The sequence below is a fragment of the Hylobates moloch genome, unplaced genomic scaffold (genome assembly GCF_009828535.3).
Source record: "Hylobates moloch isolate HMO894 unplaced genomic scaffold, HMol_V3 SCAFFOLD_20, whole genome shotgun sequence".
NCBI classification, from domain to species: domain Eukaryota; kingdom Metazoa; phylum Chordata; class Mammalia; order Primates; family Hylobatidae; genus Hylobates; species Hylobates moloch.
The window spans coordinates 34284273-34302459 of record NW_026652295.1 but is presented as its reverse complement, the minus strand read 5'-3'; the positions used below and the strand labels follow the sequence as shown (position 1 = coordinate 34302459).

Below are 18187 nucleotides of genomic sequence, written 5' to 3'. Positions count from 1 at the left end.
CAGAAGTGATGACATTTATCACTGCCATGTTCCCTGTCCTTCTGTAATAGTTGTAGAAACACAATGAAGAAGCCTCTCTCAACCTGGGTCTCTGTGTGAGGATGCTGTGGAGTAGAGGCCTGCCCTTCCACCCCCACCGCTGATCTGCAATGGGCATGCAGTGTAAACAAGAATTAACCTTTGCCATGTTTAAGCCACTGAGGTGTGAGTGTTGTTACTGTGGCATAGCCTGGCCCATCCTAACTAATCTAATGCTATACTGTGTCCTGTTGATTATCTTTGGCTTCAATCTCCAAGCCTGACTTCTTCCAACCCCCAAAAGCAAAGGCTCCACATTGATTTGAAAAGCAGCAAGAGCCAGCCTGGCCAACATGCCTAACCCCATCTCTACTAAAAATACAAAAATTAGCTGGGCGTGGTGGTGGGCGCCTGTAGTCCCAGCTACTCAGGAGGCTGAGGCAGGAGAATGGCATGAACCAGGGAGGTGGAGGTTGCAGTGAGCCAAGAATTGTGCCATGGCACTCTAGCCTGGGCAACAGAGCAAGACTCTATCTCAAAAAAAAAAAAAAAGAAAAGCAGCAAGAGAAGAGGGGAGCCAGTCCCCCAAACGTAAAAGTGGGGATGTGTTTTGAGAGACAAGCCCATGCTGTGCCACACTCTGGAGCAGAAGTTATGCTGAATGAAATCTCCACCCAGCCCTGGAAAGCCACCGACAGACATTCAAGCTTCAAGAAACTTCAAGTTTCTCTCCCATACTCATTTATTGGCTCTCCTTAATTTTATTCCGTGTTTTTAAAGTAGGAACGACTGGGCTGGCAGGAGGAGGGCCGGGCTCTCAAGTCCTGGGGATACTGCAGGCTGACAATGACCTTGCAGGCCTGGATCTGAACATCCTCCTCAGGGTGGATGACCAGGGCAAGCAGTCGGTCTGCCAGTCGGGACTCTTCCCCAAAGAGGGATTCACTCAGGGACTGTTCGTTGTAATGCCATTTCACCGCGCGGTAGTGGGGTGCGTTCCGGCCCTCACTCAGCCGCTCAGCAAACACCAGTACCTCATACAGGAGACTCCCTGGCTGTGTGGGCTGGAACAGGTTTAGGAAGTTGGAGTGAACCTGTGATGGGAATAGAGAAAGAATGGGAATAAACTCCTAGGCAAGTTATAAAATTCTTGTTCTTGTATACTCCTATTGCCTAAACTCCCAAATATACCTAAATTTCAGACTCGAGTATATAGTAACTTTTTAGTTTTTCTTTTATTATTATCCTCTAACTTAGTTGCCTTGTGATCATAAAACATGAGTGATATGATAATATTCATTCTGGAAATTTTATTGAGACAAATTTTAAGGCTTAGCGTGTGACTAATTTTCTTAAGTATTGTGTGTGTGCTTGAGAGGACTGTGCATTTAATCCTTGTAGATTGTTCTGAGTATGTCTAATGGCTCAAACTTATTTGTGTTATTCACCAAGAGTATATCCTCACTGGTTTTGGTTTTTTAATCTATCAGTTGCTGCAAGAGTGGTTAAAATATTCCAAATCTCCCACTGTAGTGGTATATTTGTTAATTTCTCCTTTCAATTTTTGTCATATATATTTTGAGACTATGTTATTAGGTGCATACAAGTTTAGAGTTGCCCTACTGTTCTGGTGAACTGAACCACTGATTTTCACAGAGTAACCTTTTCTATCCCTAATAATGCTCTTTACCATAGTAATTTCCCCCCAATATTAAAATACCTACATTAACTTTTGTTTTGTCTCCTGTGTTCCTAACTCTCAGAGTTCAGGAAACGCCTCAAAGGGGAATCCCCCTCCCAATAAAATGGAGTCTCCTTCTACTTGGGGGAACAGAAGAGGGATGATTTTCAGTGCATTTAGTGCAGAGGCAGGAAGATAACTAAAACAATTAATCAGGGGTAAATCTGTCTGGAGAAGCCATGATTCTTCCCTCCCCCTATACCTGAGTTGGCATTCATCAGCCCCTCTTCAATTTCTTTCTTACCTGGCAGTTGAGAATGTCATAGAGAAGGTCATTCTTCTGTGCCAGGTAGCTCAGCAGTCGTACAGCTTGCACCTGAATAAAGGAAAGAGTAAAGCATGAGAAGGCAAGTGAGTCTGGGCCTGAGCAAGGAAGACATAAACCTCTGCTCCTCCCTCTAAGTACTGTGCTAGGGCTGGTCAGCAAGGCAGAGCCTTTGCCATGGTCCTCAGGCACCTGTGCCAGGATGTAGTCTGACTGCAGTATCTCCATCAAGGCAGGCATCACCCGTCGCAGCTGTGGATGCACATAGTCGGGCAGCGGAAGGTTGTTGAGGAGTCTGAGGCCCGCAATATGCAGTTCCGTGTCCCAGATGGTGGAGATCAGTTCGAGTACTTTGATGGAGTGTTCCTGGAGTGGGAGAGAACAAAAGGGCTTACTTTTACAGGTGATCACCACTATCCCAGTATCTGACTTTACTCTTCACTGTCCCCATGGATGTCCCCTGGGCCAAACCCAATAGACAATTCTCCCTAACTCTCAACATCATTTGACCCAGTTGCCCACTCCCACTGCCTTGAAATTCTTTATTTGGCTTTTTTTTTTTTTTTTTAACAGACTTCTTTCCCATCTCTTCTGCCTAACCTGCTCTTTTCTACCTACCTCACTTCCGTACCGGTATCATCCAGACTTACAGTGTTAAATACGATCCACGTGCTGGTGACTCTCCCCTTTATGTCTCTAGCTCCAGCTATGTTGCCTCTCCCCTGAACTCCAGACTCATATATGCAGCTGCCAATTCCACTTTTCTCCCTGAATGTCTAATAGAGCTCTCAGAGTTAACACACTCCCCAATCCCCAGACCTGCTCCTTCTATAGCTTTCCCTGTCTCAGCTATGGGTTACACTTTCCTTCCAGTGGCTCAGGCCAAAAACTGCTGGCATCAACTCCTTTTTTTTCTCACACTCCTTTTCCAATCCTTCAGAAAATCCTGTAGGCACTACCTTCAAAATCTATCAACATTCAAGCCACTTCTCCTCACCCCCACTTCTTACTGCCCTCTTTCAAGCCACTGGCATCTCACCAGGATTTCTGCAATAGCCTCCTGTCTCCCTGCTTCCACTCTCACCCCCTGCATCTACTTTCAGAGCAGCTGACGTGTTAGACATGTCACTCCTCTGCTCAAGAGCCCCCATTTCATTCAGTGTAAAAGCTAAAGTCCTTACAGTGGCATACGGTCCAATGTGATCTGCCCCTCTCTCCCTACTATTTCTTGGACTCCATCTTCTCTTCTCTCCCTCATGACCAAGGTTCCCATCACAATGGCCTCTTACATATTCCATGAACATGCCAGGTACACACCTGTCTTAGGGTGTTTGCATAGTCTGTGCTCTCTGCTTAGCACACTCTATCCCCAAAGACTCAGAACTCACTCTCACATCTCCTTTAAGACTTCATTAAAACGTTACCTTCTCAGTAAGGCCTTCTCTAACCACTCCCATCCCAGCCTTCCTTACCACCCTCCACTGTTATTTTATTTTTCTCTATAGCATTGTCACGTGTAAGACACATTTTCATTTTTTTAATTTTGTTTTTTATTTTATTTTATTTTATTTTATTGGAGACAGTCTCACTCTCTTGCCCAGGCTGGAGTGCAGTGGTGCGATCTCGGCTCACTGCAACCTCCGCCTCCCGGGTACAAGCGATTCTCCTGCCTCAGCCTCCCAAGTAGCTGGGATTACAGGTGTATGCCACTGTGCTCAACTAATTTTTGTATTTTTGGTACAGATGGGGTTTCGCCATGTTGGCCAGGCTGGTCTTGAACTCCTGACCTTAGGTAATATGCCCGCTTTGGCCTCCCAAAGTGCTGGGATTACAGGCGTAAGCCACCACTCCCGGCCTTTATTTTGAAATGATTATAAATTTACAGGAAGTTGCAAAAATAGTACAGCGAGGTCCCATGTGCTCTTCACCCAGTTCCCCTCAATGGTCACATCTTGCATTATAGTACAATATCAAAACTAGGGCCGGGCACGGTGGCTCACGCTTGTAATCCCAGCACTTTGGGTGGCCGAGGCGGGCGGATCACGAGGTCAGGAAATCGAGACCACGGTGAAACCCCGTCTCTACTAAAAATACAAAAAAAATTAGCCGGGCGTGGTGGCGGGCGCCTGTAGTCCCAGCTACTCGGAGAGGCTGAGGCAGAAGAATGGCGTGAACCTGGGAGGCGGAGCTTGCAGTGAGCCGAGATTGTGCCACTGCACTCCAGCCTGGGCGACAGAGCGAGACTCCGTCTCAAAAAAAAAAAAAAAAAAAAAAAAATCAAAACTAGGAAATTGATGTTGGTGTAATATGTGTGCATAGTTCTATGTCATTTCAGCACACGCACATATTTGTGTAACCACGACTGCAGCCAACAGATTATCCCACCAGAACTGTCCCATTGCCACAAAGATCTATCTCAAGAGACCCCTTTAGAGTCACTCCCACCTGCTCCCCCAGCCCAAAGCCCACGCAACCACTTGTGTTTTCCATCTCTATATATGACCTTTTAAATTTGAGGATGTTATATAAATGAGATCACACTTTATGTGATCATTTGAGATCAGCTTTTTTCACTCAGCATAATGCCCTTGAGAATCATCCAAATTGTTGTGCATATCAATATTACGTTCCTTTTTATTACTAAGTCGCATTCCATGGTAATGGCTATACCACTTTGTTTAACCATTTACCTACTGACAGACATTTTTGGTTGTTTCTAGTTTGGGGCTATTCCACATAGAACTGCTATCAACAATTGTTGATGTTTTCATTTCTCTAGGATAAATGCCCAAGAGTTCAACTGCCGGTTGGTAAATGTATGTTTAGTTCTGAAAGAAACTGCCAAACTATTTTCCAGAGTGGCTGCTGTACCATTTTATATTCTCACCAGCAATATATGAAAGATCCAGTTTTTTTATAACTTTGCCAGCATTTGGTATTGTCACTAATTTTGATTTTAGATCTTCTAATAGGTGCACAGTAATATCTCAGCGTGGTCTTCATTGCATTTCCCTAATGGCTGGTGATATTAAACATGGTTTCATGTGCTTATTTGCCATCCATATATCCTCTCCAGCGAAATATCCGTTCATGTCTCTTGCCCATTTCCTAACTGGACTGCTTGTTTTAACATCAGGGTTGTTTTTTGTTTTTAGACGGAGTCTCACTCTGTCGCCCAGCCTGGAGTGTAGTGGCACGATCTCGGCTCGCTGCAACCTCCACCTCCCAGGTTCAAGTGGTTCTCCTTTCTCAGCCCCTGAGTAGCTGGGATTACAGGTGCCCACCACCATGCCTGGCTAGTTTTTGTATTTTTAGTAGAGACGGGGTTTCACCATGCTGGCCAGGCTGGTCTCAAACCCCTGACCTCGTGATCCACCATGCCCGGCCTAATATTCAGTTTTGAAAGCACTTGATATAATTTAGCTGAGTCGTTTATCAGATATGTGATTTTCAAATATACTCCCCCAGCCGGGCATGGTGGCTCACGCCTCTAATCCCAGCACTTTGGGAGGTCGAGGCAGGCAGATCATGAGGTCAAGAGACCGAGACCAGCCTGGCCAACACGGTGAAACCCTGTCTCTACTAAAAATACAAAAATCAGCTGGGCATGGTGGCGCATGGCTGTAGTCCCAGCTACTCAGGAGGCTGAGGCAGGAGAATGGCGTGAACCCAGGAGGCGGAGGTTGCAGTGAGCCGAAATCACTCCACTGCACTCTAGCCTGGGTGACAGAGCAAGACTCCATCTCAAAAAAAAAAAAAAATATATATATATACTCTCCCAGTCTGCAGCTTTTTTCATTCTCTTAATAGGATCTTTCATGGAGCAAATGTTTTTAATTTTAATAAAGTCCAATGTATTGATTTTCCTTTTATAGATCATGCTTTTGGTGTCATGAACTCTTCACCAAGCCCAACATCCCAAAAGATTTCCTTTTCCTTTTTCTTTTTTTTTTTGAGATGGAATCTCACTCCCATCAGACAGGCTGGAGGGCAATGTCGAGATCTCAGCTCATTGCAACCTCCACCTCCTGGGCTCGTGATTCTCCTTCCTCAGCCTCCTGAGTAGCTAGGATTACAGGCCTCCTGGGTTCAGGATTTTCTTCTTGAAAACTGCATCACCCCACCCAGCCTCCTTTATCCATCCCCCCACCCCCGCCCCCGCCACAGCCTTTTATTTTTCTCCATGGCACTTACCACGTGAAACACACTATATATTTTACTTATTTGTGTATTGCTTGCCTTGCCCTGTTAGAATATAAATTCCACAAGCACAGGGATCTTCCCTGTTCTGTTTACTGCTTTCTCTCCTGTACTTAGAGCAGTGTGTTGGCACAAAGTGTTCAATATTACCTTTATTGAGTGAATAAAGGGATCTTGGGTTTTAAGATGCAAGACGCGGGCAGGATGCAGTGGCTCACGCCTTTAATCCCAGCACTTTGGCAGGCCAAGGCGGGTAGATCACCTGAGCTTGGGAGTTCAGGATCAGCCTGACCAACATGGAGAAACCGTCTCTACTACAAAAACAAAAAATCAGCCGGGCGTAGTGGCACATGCTTGTAATCCCAGCTACTCGGGAGGCTGAGGCAGGAGAATCACTTGAACCCGGGAGTCAGAGGTTGCGGTGAGCCAAGAGCGCGCCATTGCACTCCAGCCTGGGCAACAAGAGTGAAACTCCGTCTCAAAAAAAAAAAAAAAAAGTAAGATGGTTGGACCTAGAGGTATTACCAAAGACAGGTAACCTCACGAGCTGCACCTTTATGAGCCATGTAAGAAGTAAGCAAGAGTCCTGGAGTGGAAGTGAGCATTCCCATCAGTACCTGCCCTTCCCTTCCCCCACCCCTCAAAAGCCGTGGAGACCCGCAGGACAGGTTGGAGTCAGCAAGTCTGGGACAGGGTTTCAGAACGAGGGAACAGCAGCAAGGGAGCATGTGAGAGCATAAAGCATGCATTGTATGTGGCTGGGGTTAGGGCAAGGAGGTGCAGCCCATGGCCAATCACGCACTTTATGCTAAGAGCCTTGAGGCAGACCCAAAGGGCCTGATGGCCTAAGAGCCCTCTGGAGAGAGTGGGCTGATTTAAGGAATGGGGTGAGCTCCATTTTGGATATGTCGGGTTAGAGAACTTGGAGGACATCTAAGTGGATATGCCTAGTAGCAGCTGGCCATGGGGAAGGCAGGGGAGCCCACAGGCTGCGGAGATCCAGAAGGGCACAGCTAGATGGAAATTGAGATCAAGGAGTAACTACTTTCACCTGAAAAGAGACCAGGGGTCAGGCCCTCAGCATAAAGACACTGGGGAAAAGGAAGGGTGGGGCTCAGGCCTCCTGCATCAGAATTTCCTGGGGGATTTGTGAAAAAGTTCTCCTGTTGAACTGAACTCTCTGGGCTTTTTTTTTTTTTTTTTTTTTTTGAGACAGAGTCTCGTTCTGTGGCCCAGGCTAGAGTGCAGTGGCGTGATCTTGGCTCACTGCAAGCCTCCACCTCCCGGGTTCAAGTGATTCTCCTGCCTCAGCCTCCCGGGTAGCTGGGATTACAGGTGCCTGCCACCAAGTCCGGCTAATTTTTGTATTTTTGGTAGAGACGGGGTTCTCCATGTTGGCTAGGCTGGTCTCGAACTGACCTCAGGTGATCTGCCCACCTCAGCCTACCAAAGTGCTGGGATTACAGGCTTGAATCACTGCGCCCAGCCAAAATCTTTGCTTTTAACAAGCTCTCCAGGTGATTATAATATGCTTGAGAATCACAGCCTGACCAGGTGTGGTGGCTGACACCCGCAATCCCAGCACTTTGGGAGGCTGAGGCGGGTGGATCACTCGAGCTCAGGAGTTCGAGACCAGCTTGGGCAACATGGCAAAACCCCATCTCTACAAAAAATACAAAAATTAGCCGGGCATATTGGTGCATGCCTGTAATCCTAGCTACTAGGGAGGTTGAGGTGGGAGGATCACTTGAGTCCTGGAGGTGGAGGTTGTAGTAAGCCGAGATCGTACCACTGCACTTGAGAAGGCTGAGGGATGAGGCAGCAAGCAGAGATCTCTCTAGGTATTTTTTTCTGTTTGTTTCTCAATCTATTTTTATTCTTTTGTGCGTTTGCTTTTATTGATATATCATAGTTGTACATATTTTGAGCATACATGTAAAGAAAATTTTTTCCCCAAAAAAGTTTGATGCCAAAAATTAAAAATGTGGACCATGCACGGTGGCTCATGTCTGTAATCCCAGCAGTTTGGGAGGCCGAGGCAGGCAGATCACTGGAGGCCAGGCATTTGAGACCAGCCTGGCCAACATGGTGAAACCCTGTCTTTACTAAAATACAAAAAAATTAGCCAGGCGTGGTGGTGCATGCCTGTGATTCCAGCTACTCTGGAAGCTGAGGCACAAGAATTGCTTGAACCTGGGAGGCAGAGGTTGTAGTGAGCCGAGATCGTGCCACTGCGCTCCAGCCTGGGCAACACAGCAAGACTCTGTCACACACACAAAAAAAAATTAAAATGTGAAATTATCAAACGTTAGGTTATGACACAATAGAACACTCGTGCAGGGCTGGTGGGGTGAAAATGGATACCGCCCGCCTGGAAAAGTTGGGCATACCCTTTGACCAAACCATTCCACTCCTACGTACACACCTTAGAATCCTCTCTCAGGCACACAAGGGAGATGAACACAGGAATGTTCACAGCACGATGTGAGTGTGACAAGCACCTGGAAACAATGCAAATGCCTAACAACAGGCAAGTGGCAGAGTATTCACGAAGGAGACCACCACAGAGCAGTGAAAGAGACCCAAGGGGCAGAATCTCTTGAGCCCAGGGGTTCAAGGCCAGCCTGAGAAACATAGTACTCCCGTACTCACTGAGCACACCCGTACTCCAAGCTACTACGGGGGAGGTGGGAGGATTGCTTGAGCCCGGGAAGTCAAGGCTGCAGTGAGCCAAGATCACGCCACTGCACTCCAGCCTGGGTGACAGAATGAGACCCTGTCTCAAAAAAAAAAAAAAAAAAAAAAAGAAGGAAGCAGAGCTGCCCAATAAGGATGAATCTCTCAACGTAGCAGGGAGGAAAGGTCAACCACAGAATAGAAACCATCTACTGCCATGTACATGAAGCTTTACATACCAGACTATATTTTACCTCTTTATTATCTGCTGTGCCCTGCTAGAATATGCAAGGATACATATATGGTAAAACTACAAAGAAAATTTGGAACTGCTAAACAAAATGCAGGGCAATGACTGCCTCTGGTGGGGGAGGCAGCCAAGATGTGGGAGGGGGCTGTGCTCTATTTCTTGGCCTGGGCATGTTCTGTTTTATTGTTATTCCTTCTACCTTACACATATACAATATTTGCAAGTTTTATATATTTTATTTGTTTTTAATTTGGGAGAGATAGACTATTTGCCAGGAAGAGATGTGGAGGTCAAGGGAGAGGCTTTTGTGGTTTTGCCTTGTAACATGGGAGGGGTTGGAGCCTAGTGCATGCTGACGGGGAGTGTAAGCAATCAGAGAGGCCCTTAAGGAAGGGGTGGGAGGCAGGATTGAGACTATCATTGGCCACAGACCAGGAGAAAGCCATTTTTTCATGGCAGCAGCAGGAAAGCAGGGAGGATGGGTGTGGATACTGTAAGTTTGGGGGTATGACAGCAGGGAAAGGGGGAAGTGACGTGGTGTTTTACATTTTCTCTATGGAGAAATGGAGAAGGTATCCGCGGCCCTGACACCAACCTCTGATTAACACAGGCCCAGGGGATGCAGTATAAAAAATACATCTGATCTTTGTCCCTAGTTCCAGGAACAGAGCTCCTGAAACCTTTGGAATTTCCTGAGTGACAGCAGTGTCCTTTGTTACTGCAAACCAACCCTTTTTGGTCACAACAGAGCTTATGCTAATGAACTGACTCTAGGCAGGGCCCTTGGATAGCTTCTGGTTACCAGAAAGACCAAAGCATGATTAGAAGGTTGGGATTTTCAGCTTTGCTCCCAACTTCTGGGGAGGGGTGAGCAGCTGGACATGATTTAATTCATCAAGACTACATAATAAAAACCTCTGACCAATGGGGTTCAAAGAGCTTCCTGGTTGTTGAACACGTAGAAGTGCTGGGAACAGCAGGGCGCTCACGAAGTGGGCCTGTGGCAGGCCTCCATAACAACTGTTTCAGTACTGACTGTGTGGTTAAGTTAAATGTTAAAAGCCAGTGCCCTTATACAAAGACTGGAATGTAACAAAAGCCCACCAGTTTTGCCTAGGCCTTTCCTGGGCCTTAAAGCATGACAAAATTATGAAGGAATTCTTAATGGGACCCATTTAGGATTAAACAAGTTTTACTGTGGGGGCGGGGGGGGGGGAGCTGAAGAAACTCCCCAGGTGTCCACAAACAAGTTTATTGGGGGTCTGAAGGAATTCCTCAAAACTCCTTGATTTAGCAGTGGACAAAATAAGAGTAGTCACCCCAGTACCCGGACCCATTTAGATTAAGTAAATTTACTGAGGCTCCAGAGGAAGGTCTTCAGGACTCAGACCTTAGTTATAGATTAAAAGAAGTTAATCACTTATGTCTTTAGATGAATGCACATTTACACATAGACATATAGCTTAGAAGGTATATAAGCTCCGAAAAACTTTGTAATTTTGAGTTGGTCCAGTGATAATTTCCAGGCCTTCTCCCTGTAACCGGTTACAGAAATAAAAACTCTCTTCCTCCTCAGTTCATCTGCATCTCGTTATTGGGCCACGAGCAATAGCAGCCTGACCCTCAGTTTGGTCCGGGAACAGGCCTGGAAGCTCCGTGCCCTGACACCCTGCCCTATGTGTCTCCTCCATTTGGCTGTTCCTGAGTTGTGTCCTTTATAAAAAAGCAGTAATAGTAAGTAAAGTCCTTTCCTGAGTTCTGGGAGCCATTCTAGCAAATTACTAAATCTAAAAAGGGAGTTGTGGGAACCCCTGAATTCATAGCGGGCCGGTCAGAAGTCAGACCTATGATTGGTACCTGAAGTTGGGGGGAATTCTTGGCAGACTCAGCCCTTAACCTGTGAGGTCTCCCCTAACTATGGATAGTGTCTGAACTGAATTGAATTGTTGAACACCCAGCCAGTGTTGGGAATTGGTGTCAGAAAAAACGTGGCAGTGGCAGGGAGCTTGTAAGACAGTGAGGGTCCTTCTATTTGGGGTTGAGAGATACCACTAGTGCCTTAATTCCATTTCATCCTGAAATTCAAAGGCCTTCATGACCCTGCTGGGAATCTGACCACCGTTTTCCCACTTATTTCTGGGTTACAAATTCACACCCAAACAAAATTCTGGAACATGACCATTTGTCCTATGGTAATTAAAGGACTTAAGGACTATAGACACCCTGCGTGCCCCACCACTCATCCCTGGGCTCACCTGGATTTTGAGCCTGAATTTTCTGATGCCAGAGAAAGCTTTAAGTGTATTCAGAGCTTGGGTTTTGACACTGTTGTCCTTGTCATCCAGCATGTAGCCCAGTAACACGATGTCATCCGTAGTACAAGCAGAGGCCTGGAGTATGTGAGGAGAGATGGAAGAGGCAGGAGAAGCGGGTGTTCTGGGCCCACTGCCCCCCACGTCACCAAGATCCCTCTGCACACCCCTCCTGCTATCAGCCAGAGAGAGGTCCCAGGATATAGTCTGGCCATTCCAGGGGCAGGGATCGGCCGTAACCCCCAGGGGCCAGGCCGGCTAGTGGGGACCTCCTGCTTCCCTTCCCTCACCTCAGCCTCCAGCAAGTACACACAGCGAGTGATACTGTGCAGGATCATGCTCTTGGCGTACTCATCCTGTTTGCACTCCAAAGAGTTGAGGAGCCTCCGGAGCTCACCTGAGTCCCGCCCGTGCCGCTCTCGCTCGACTGCCAGGCCTAGACAGCCACCCCAGCCCAGTTCAGGCTGTGGACTCAGAAGCGTTGAAAGAATGGGGTTGGGAAGTAGGGGACAGGGACTTGGGGACAAGGCTGCCTTGCCTTTTCGGAGAAGCCTTCTCGCCATATGCAGGACCACCATGTACAGTTGAACGAATGTTTACTGCACAAGGGCACCCTATCTAATGTTGTATTGTCCATAACATACCATCATAGATTTGTCCATTTACTCTAACAACTGTCTGGCCTATGGCGGTAACAAGTAGTATTTCATCATAACCAGTATATGGCAACGATATTCCAGCAGATGGCAATAAAGAGTCTTGCAGAAGGGGCTCATTTTCCTACTCTGCACAAAAGAACATGTGGACTAGTGGAAGCTCTGGGCATATAGTAAGTCCTCCAATTTTCCCTTTCCTTAAAGCCTCACGTCCCTAGGGCAGAAAAGGGATGGGGGGAGCTGCTGACACCAAGTTTCCAAGAAGTGGAATCCTGGGAGCCAGAGGAAATGTAGTATTTGGAGACCTGCCAGATGAGTCTGAGGATCCACTTGAGTGAGATTCAGGGACCCTGAGCTAGCATCTCTGGCAGGGCCTTGCCTAGGGCGCTGCAGGGTGGGCTTGAGGAAGATGGAGAAGAGAAAGACAAAGGAAAGAGGAACTTGGAGGCATCACCTTTGGGCCCTCCCACAGCAGAGGCCTCGGGAGCAGGTGCCTCCTGGGGCAGAGCCCTCTCCCCAGGGCCCGGACACTCACGGGCGATGCAGATGGGTGAGTTGCTACAGAGTGGTGGTTTGCATTTTATGCCGGCCTTGATGGCCTTGTAGAGCAGGTAGATCGCTCCGGCACCTGTGGCCAGGCTGACTACACTTTTGCGGATGTCCAGTTGCCCCAGGTATTGGGGGATGCTCTTGCCCATGTCTTCAGTGTTGCCCTGGGCCCAGGTGAGAGCTAGGCCCAAGGCACCTGTGGGAGGCCTTCCAGAACCAGAACTCTGGCAGGGTCAGGAACCAGGATACCAGAATTGGAACCCAGGCAACAAAGGAAACTGGGGAGATAATGGGATGGAGGGTAGTGGTCAGGAAATGGGGCAGCCAGGAGTGCTTGAGAACAGATGGGGCCAGGCACAGTGGCCCACACCTGTAATCCCAGCACTTTGGGAGGCCGAGGCGGGCAGGTCACTTGAGGTCAGGAGTTTGAGACCAGCCTGGCCAATATGGTGAAACCTCATCTCCACTAAAAATACAAAAAAAGTAGCCAGGCATCGTGGCGCACACATGTAATCCCAGCTACTCAGGAGACTGAGGCAGGATAATTGCTTGAGCCTGGGAGGCTGAGGTTGCAGTGAGCTGACACACCACTGTACTCCAGCCTAAGCGACAGAGCAAGACTCCATTTCAAAAAAAAAAAGAGAAGGTTCTGCTTTAGAGACCACAGGAGATGAAGCATAAGACGGAAGGGGAATAAAACGGGAGAGAGCAGAAGGGTCCTTCACATCCACTCTTCTTTAAGGGGAGACCCCAGCAGGTAGCTCCAGAGGCTGTCTTTCCACCATTAGAGGGCAGCAGAGGTCCATTTCCGGGCTGGGGCCTTAGGGTATTTCTGGGAGGGGTGTTTGGGGTATGCCCATTGACAACCCTGTTTTCTTTCCAGGCCCTCCCATCTGTGATCTCTCCACCCTAGATCTACCCCTGGGCCTTGGGGTGTTTCTTCAGGTAGGGTTCCCTCCCCACATCAGAGGATGAAAAGGAGGGGAGCATCTCAGAAAGCATGCACAGACTCGGAGGCAAATCCACCCTTTTCCAGCATCTGCGTGTTGCCCTGAAGTTTACCTGTTTGACAAAAAGCTCTTGAGGACAGCTACCTTTGCATCTCCAGCATAGAATCTCGTACTTAGCAGGTGGTTTAAGTCATGTTCTGCCATTCTTTAAGGACTTGGGGGCAGAACAATGACAGCATCTAGTAACTGGGGCTCTAGACCCATCTAACCAGAGTGACCTTGGAGGAGAACGGGATCGCCTTTGCCTTAGTCTGTTTCTGCATTTGTAACCTAAAGGGATTCAGATTTACCATTCTAAAACTCCAGGATTAAAATGGGGGTAAGTCTGTGCCTTTCAGCTAAATTTGGAAGTACCCCTTCTCAGCCTCCCCAGAGGTACAATGAGGCTTGTGAGGTCCTGTGGAGTCAGAAGATGCCACCACCCCAGAGGATGTAAGCCCACCTGTGGAGGCCTTGATCCCCACCACTAGGATGGGGCAGGTGAGACCAGACCCTTCCCTCTTCCCCACCAGGCTCTCCCCACAGCTTCTGACCCCACTGTCTGTTGCAGAACAAGCAAGTGGCCAGCACCAAACTAGGGCCACGCCCACAGCCAGTGCTGAGCATGCTGCACCAGAACAGGTGTTCACCTACCTGGCCCTGAGCCCTTTTTGGGAGAACTGGGACAAAAGGCTGTGGGTCCTGGGCTGCACCCAGGATGGAAGGAGGTAGGGAAACAGCATCTCCAATGATGCTGTGGCCAGCCAGGCCTGCCCACTCAAGAGCCTTGGCCCAGTACACCCTAGGCAGCAGGCAGGGAATAAGCAACACTCCTGAGTGGCCATTCTCTTCCTGTCCCCAGCCCTCCTCAAGGGTCATTCCTGGCACTCTATTCAGCCCCAAGGTGAGTGACTACATGAACTCCCCGTGGTGAGGGGTGAGTAGAAGCCCATGGAAGCCTCCCCACTGCCATGCAACCCCATCGCATCTCCACTGAACTCTGGGCAGAAAACAGCTGCCTGATGGGAACTGTCATTTAGGTTCCAAGGCTACTTTGGTGGATCTGAGAATAAATCCCTCAAGACAAGGTCCTTGCTCTGCCTTTCTTCAGGGTGGGACCCAGAGTTACTGGCCCCTCCATCCCACGATGCTGATTCTGCAACCCTCACTTCCTAAGCACATGTAAGGCTCACCTGTTCTTTAAAGACCTCCAAAAAGTGTTCTTTCTTGGCTGCAACCTAACTCCCTCCTGCCACACCTAAGGCCCATTTCTTCTGGTTCTGCCTTCAAATGATTCAGAGATTAGAGGCAGAGTCATTCCTAGAGTGACATTTTTACTAGTCCACAATACAACAAAAAAATTAAAGACAAAGGAATGTCTATTTGTTGGCATAAAGTCCATTGACCATCTTTACTTGGGAATAATTGTTTTCTTTCTTTCTTTCTTTCTTTTTTCTTTTTTTGAGACGGGGTCTCACTCTGTCACCCAGGTTGGAGCGCAGTGGTGCAATCTTGGCTCACTGCAACCTCTGCCTCCCAGTCTTAAGCAATCCTCTCGCCTCAGCCTCCCAAGTAGCTGGGACTACAGGCATGCACCACCACACTGGGCTAATTTTTTGTATTTTTGGTAGAGACAGGGTTTTGCCATGTTGCCCAGTCTGGTCTCAAACACCTGAGCTCAGGCAATCCATCTGCCTTGGCCTCCCAAAGTGCTGGAATTATAGGCACAAGCCACCGCACCTGGCTGGGACTAACAGATTCAGATGATGTCATTCCTATTTTGAGAATTAAAATGTATTTTCTTAGGTCAGGTGTGGTGGCTCACACTTGCAGTCTCAGCACTTTGGGAGGCTGAGGCGAGTGGATTGCTTAAGCCCAGGAGTTCGAGCCTGGCCTGGGCTCAAGCAAAACCCCCGCCTCTACAAAAAATACAAAAATTAGCTCAGCGTGCTGATGCGTGCCTGTAGTCCCAGCTACTCTGGAGGCTGAGGCGGTAGGATTGCCTGAACCTGGGAGGCAGAGGTTGCAGTGAGCCGAGATCATGCCACTGCACTCCAGCCTGGGTGACAGAGCCAGACCCTGTCTCAAAAAACCAGAAGTATTTTCTTTAATGATGGTGATAATAGATGGTAGGTATGTTCTGCATGCCCTTAGGGAGCATAAATTTAAAGCTGCAACTCTTTTTGGGAACCTGGCTTTCACTTGTTTTCTCACTTTGTTTTTCTGTCAAATCCAGAAATCTGGAACCACTGGTTAAAAAGAAGTCTGAGAGCCAAAATACACACAGCCAGCTGTGAGTTATTTACCTGCCTTACCCAGGAAAAGGACGTGAGCTGCCCAAGCACACACCTCTTTGCCATCTATGCCAGCATTTTTACCTTCAAGGCTGATGTTCTCGTCGTGTTAAGTACATTTGAGTTTAGTAAGTAAGTATGGGTTCTAGCCAGGGTTCAAAACCCGTTCAGGACTGGGTGCGGTGGCTCACGCCTGTAAACCCAGCACTTTGGGAGGCCCAGACGGGCAGATCACAAGGTCAGAGTGGCCAGCCTGGCCAACATGGGGAAACTCCGTCTCTACTAAAAAATACAAAAATTAGCTGGGCGTGGTGGTGTGCATCTGTAATCTCAGCTACTCAGGAGGCTGAGGCAGAATTGCTTGAACCCGGGAGGGGGAGGTTGCAGTGAACCGAGATCGCACCACTGCACTCCAGCCTGGCGACAAAGCGAGACTCCGTCTCAAAACAAACAAACCAGTTTAGTCACGGACTTAGCTTTGTGATCTCCTTGTGCCTCATTTTCCCCACCTGTAAAATAGAAACAATAAGACTTACTTTATGGGATTGTTTGTGAGGATTAAGTAAAGCACTTGGAACAGTGCCCAGCACACAGCTCAACAAATGTTTACTATAATCCTAATTATCTCCGCGGGTTTCACCTGGACAACATGTAGGGTGTGGGCAGGCAGTGAGAACACAGATGGTAGCCCTCAACGCATCCCAGCCTGAAAAGTACATGAGTCAGCCCTTCCTTCCACTTACCCACTACCTCTCACGCTGGTCGTCTTTTTTTTTTCTCTCTCTCTCTCTTTTTGTTTTTGAGACGGAGTCTGGCTCTGTCGCCCGGGCTGGAGTGCAGTGGCACCATCTCGGCTCACTGCAACCTCTGTCTCCCAGGTTCAAGCAATTCTTGTGCCTCAGTTTACCAAGTAGCTGGAACTACAGGCGCGCACCACCACGCCCGGCTAATTTTTGTATTTTTAGTAGGCTAGAGTTCACCATTTCGGCCAGGCTGGTCTCGAACTCCTGCCTTCAGGTGATCCGCCTGCCTCGGCCTCTCAAAGTGCTGGGATTACAGGCTTAAGCCACCACACCAGGCCTCCCTGGTCTTCTAAAAGTGAATCAATCCCAACTCCTGTAATCCATGTAACTGCTTTGAGTGACTCTGGAGCCACCTTTGAAGCCCCCACAAATACCTAAATGAGGAGCCGGAGCCCTGCAACACATTCCCCTAAACTGTGTTCCTAAGAACCATCCAACTACCTGTGCAATCCTAAGGCCCCTTCCTCATTCTCTTTACCAGTCCTGGCAATGGTTGTTTGAGCCTAGTTAATGACAGAAGCTCCAGACATGCTGTTGGGGGTCCTCTACGGAAAGACACCGCCATTCCCGAGGGTGACGCTGCAGCGGCACTTGTGCGCATAGAAGCTAAGGGGAAATTACCCTACCCTAAAACTCCAGTGAAAAGCCCTTTGCAGTCTGACAGCCTTGCATTCACATCCCAACAGTGTGGGGTTTGGACAAATTCCATAATCTGAGTCTGTTTCCTCCTCTAGAACGCGAGTCTATGAATTCCTGTCTACTGCCTGGAAGTGCCGCTGTCAGGACTGACTGAGATAATGTGTGTACTTTCGGTGCACAGGGGACGCTCAACACGTGCGAGCTTCCCTTGCAGAAAGCCAAGAGATGAAAGGCTGGGGGCCGCCCCTGTCTTGACGTGGATCCCATACTCTCCGAGATCATCTCCCCAGCTAGCGCTTACTCCTGCCCAGGAACCAGATCCTGGGGCCTCCGGGTAACTCAGCCTAAGGCGCGGGGAGCAGAGGGGGCCAGCGCCCCCAGAGGAGGAGGTTGGGCGCGGGGAAGGAGGCCGCGCCTTTCCCCGTCCCGGGCCTCCCCCCTTCTTGCTCTCCCTCCCCGGACTACCTCCTCCCCCCGCGCGCATCCGGCGACGGGCACAGGATGTTCTTTCGCTCCCGTCCCCGCTCCGCCCCCGCTCTCACTTTCTCTTCGCTCCCCTCCCCCACTCCCGCCGCGCCCGGCGCCGGCACCTAGTTTAACTCTTTCTCTCCCGCGCTCGGCGGCGCCTGCGCGCCTCCTGGGCGGGGGTCCCATCCTTCCCGCCCGCCCCCCAGGACGCGGAGCGAGGGGGCTTCCCGGGAAGGGGCGGGCCTGGGCTAAGCGCTGGGCCCAGGTTCTCAGGATCTTGTGGCCCGCAGCTGTTGGAGAGGGCTCAATGGGATCCGGCACTCTCTA

General features: G+C 48.9%; 1 protein-coding gene across 2 annotated transcripts; it reads right to left on the bottom strand.

The window, feature by feature from the left end:
• Nucleotides 1–750: 750 nt before the first annotated feature.
• On the bottom strand, nucleotides 751–12894 carry ARMC12 (armadillo repeat containing 12). 2 transcript variants are annotated; one of them, XM_032140222.2, is made up of 6 exons: nucleotides 12573–12894; nucleotides 11753–11898; nucleotides 11406–11540; nucleotides 2217–2390; nucleotides 2004–2075; nucleotides 751–1112 (listed from the first exon to the last, which is right to left on the bottom strand). In XM_032140222.2, the coding sequence occupies exons 1-6, from the start codon at nucleotides 12814–12816 to the stop codon at nucleotides 780–782; spliced, it is 1104 nt and encodes a 367-aa protein (XP_031996113.1). In that variant the 5' UTR covers nucleotides 12817–12894; the 3' UTR covers nucleotides 751–779. The 2 variants fall into 2 exon arrangements, with proteins under 2 accessions (XP_031996113.1, XP_058288241.1); XM_058432258.1 differs by having other exon boundaries at nucleotides 12654–12894.
• Between the last annotated feature and the right edge of the window lie 5293 nt (nucleotides 12895–18187).

Bases quoted from the DNA above. Each gene is read 5' to 3' on its own strand.
- ARMC12 (XM_032140222.2), bottom strand. From the start codon at position 12,816: ATGGGCAAGAGCATCCCCCAATACCTGGGGCAACTGGACATCCGCAAA. The intron at 11,899-12,572 runs GTGATGCCTCCA...GTGGCTGTCTAG, and splicing joins TGCTGTGGGAGGGCCCAAAG to GCCTGGCAGTCGAGCGAGAG. The intron at 11,541-11,752 runs GTGAGGGAAGGG...CACATACTCCAG, and splicing joins TGTACTTGCTGGAGGCTGAG to GCCTCTGCTTGTACTACGGA.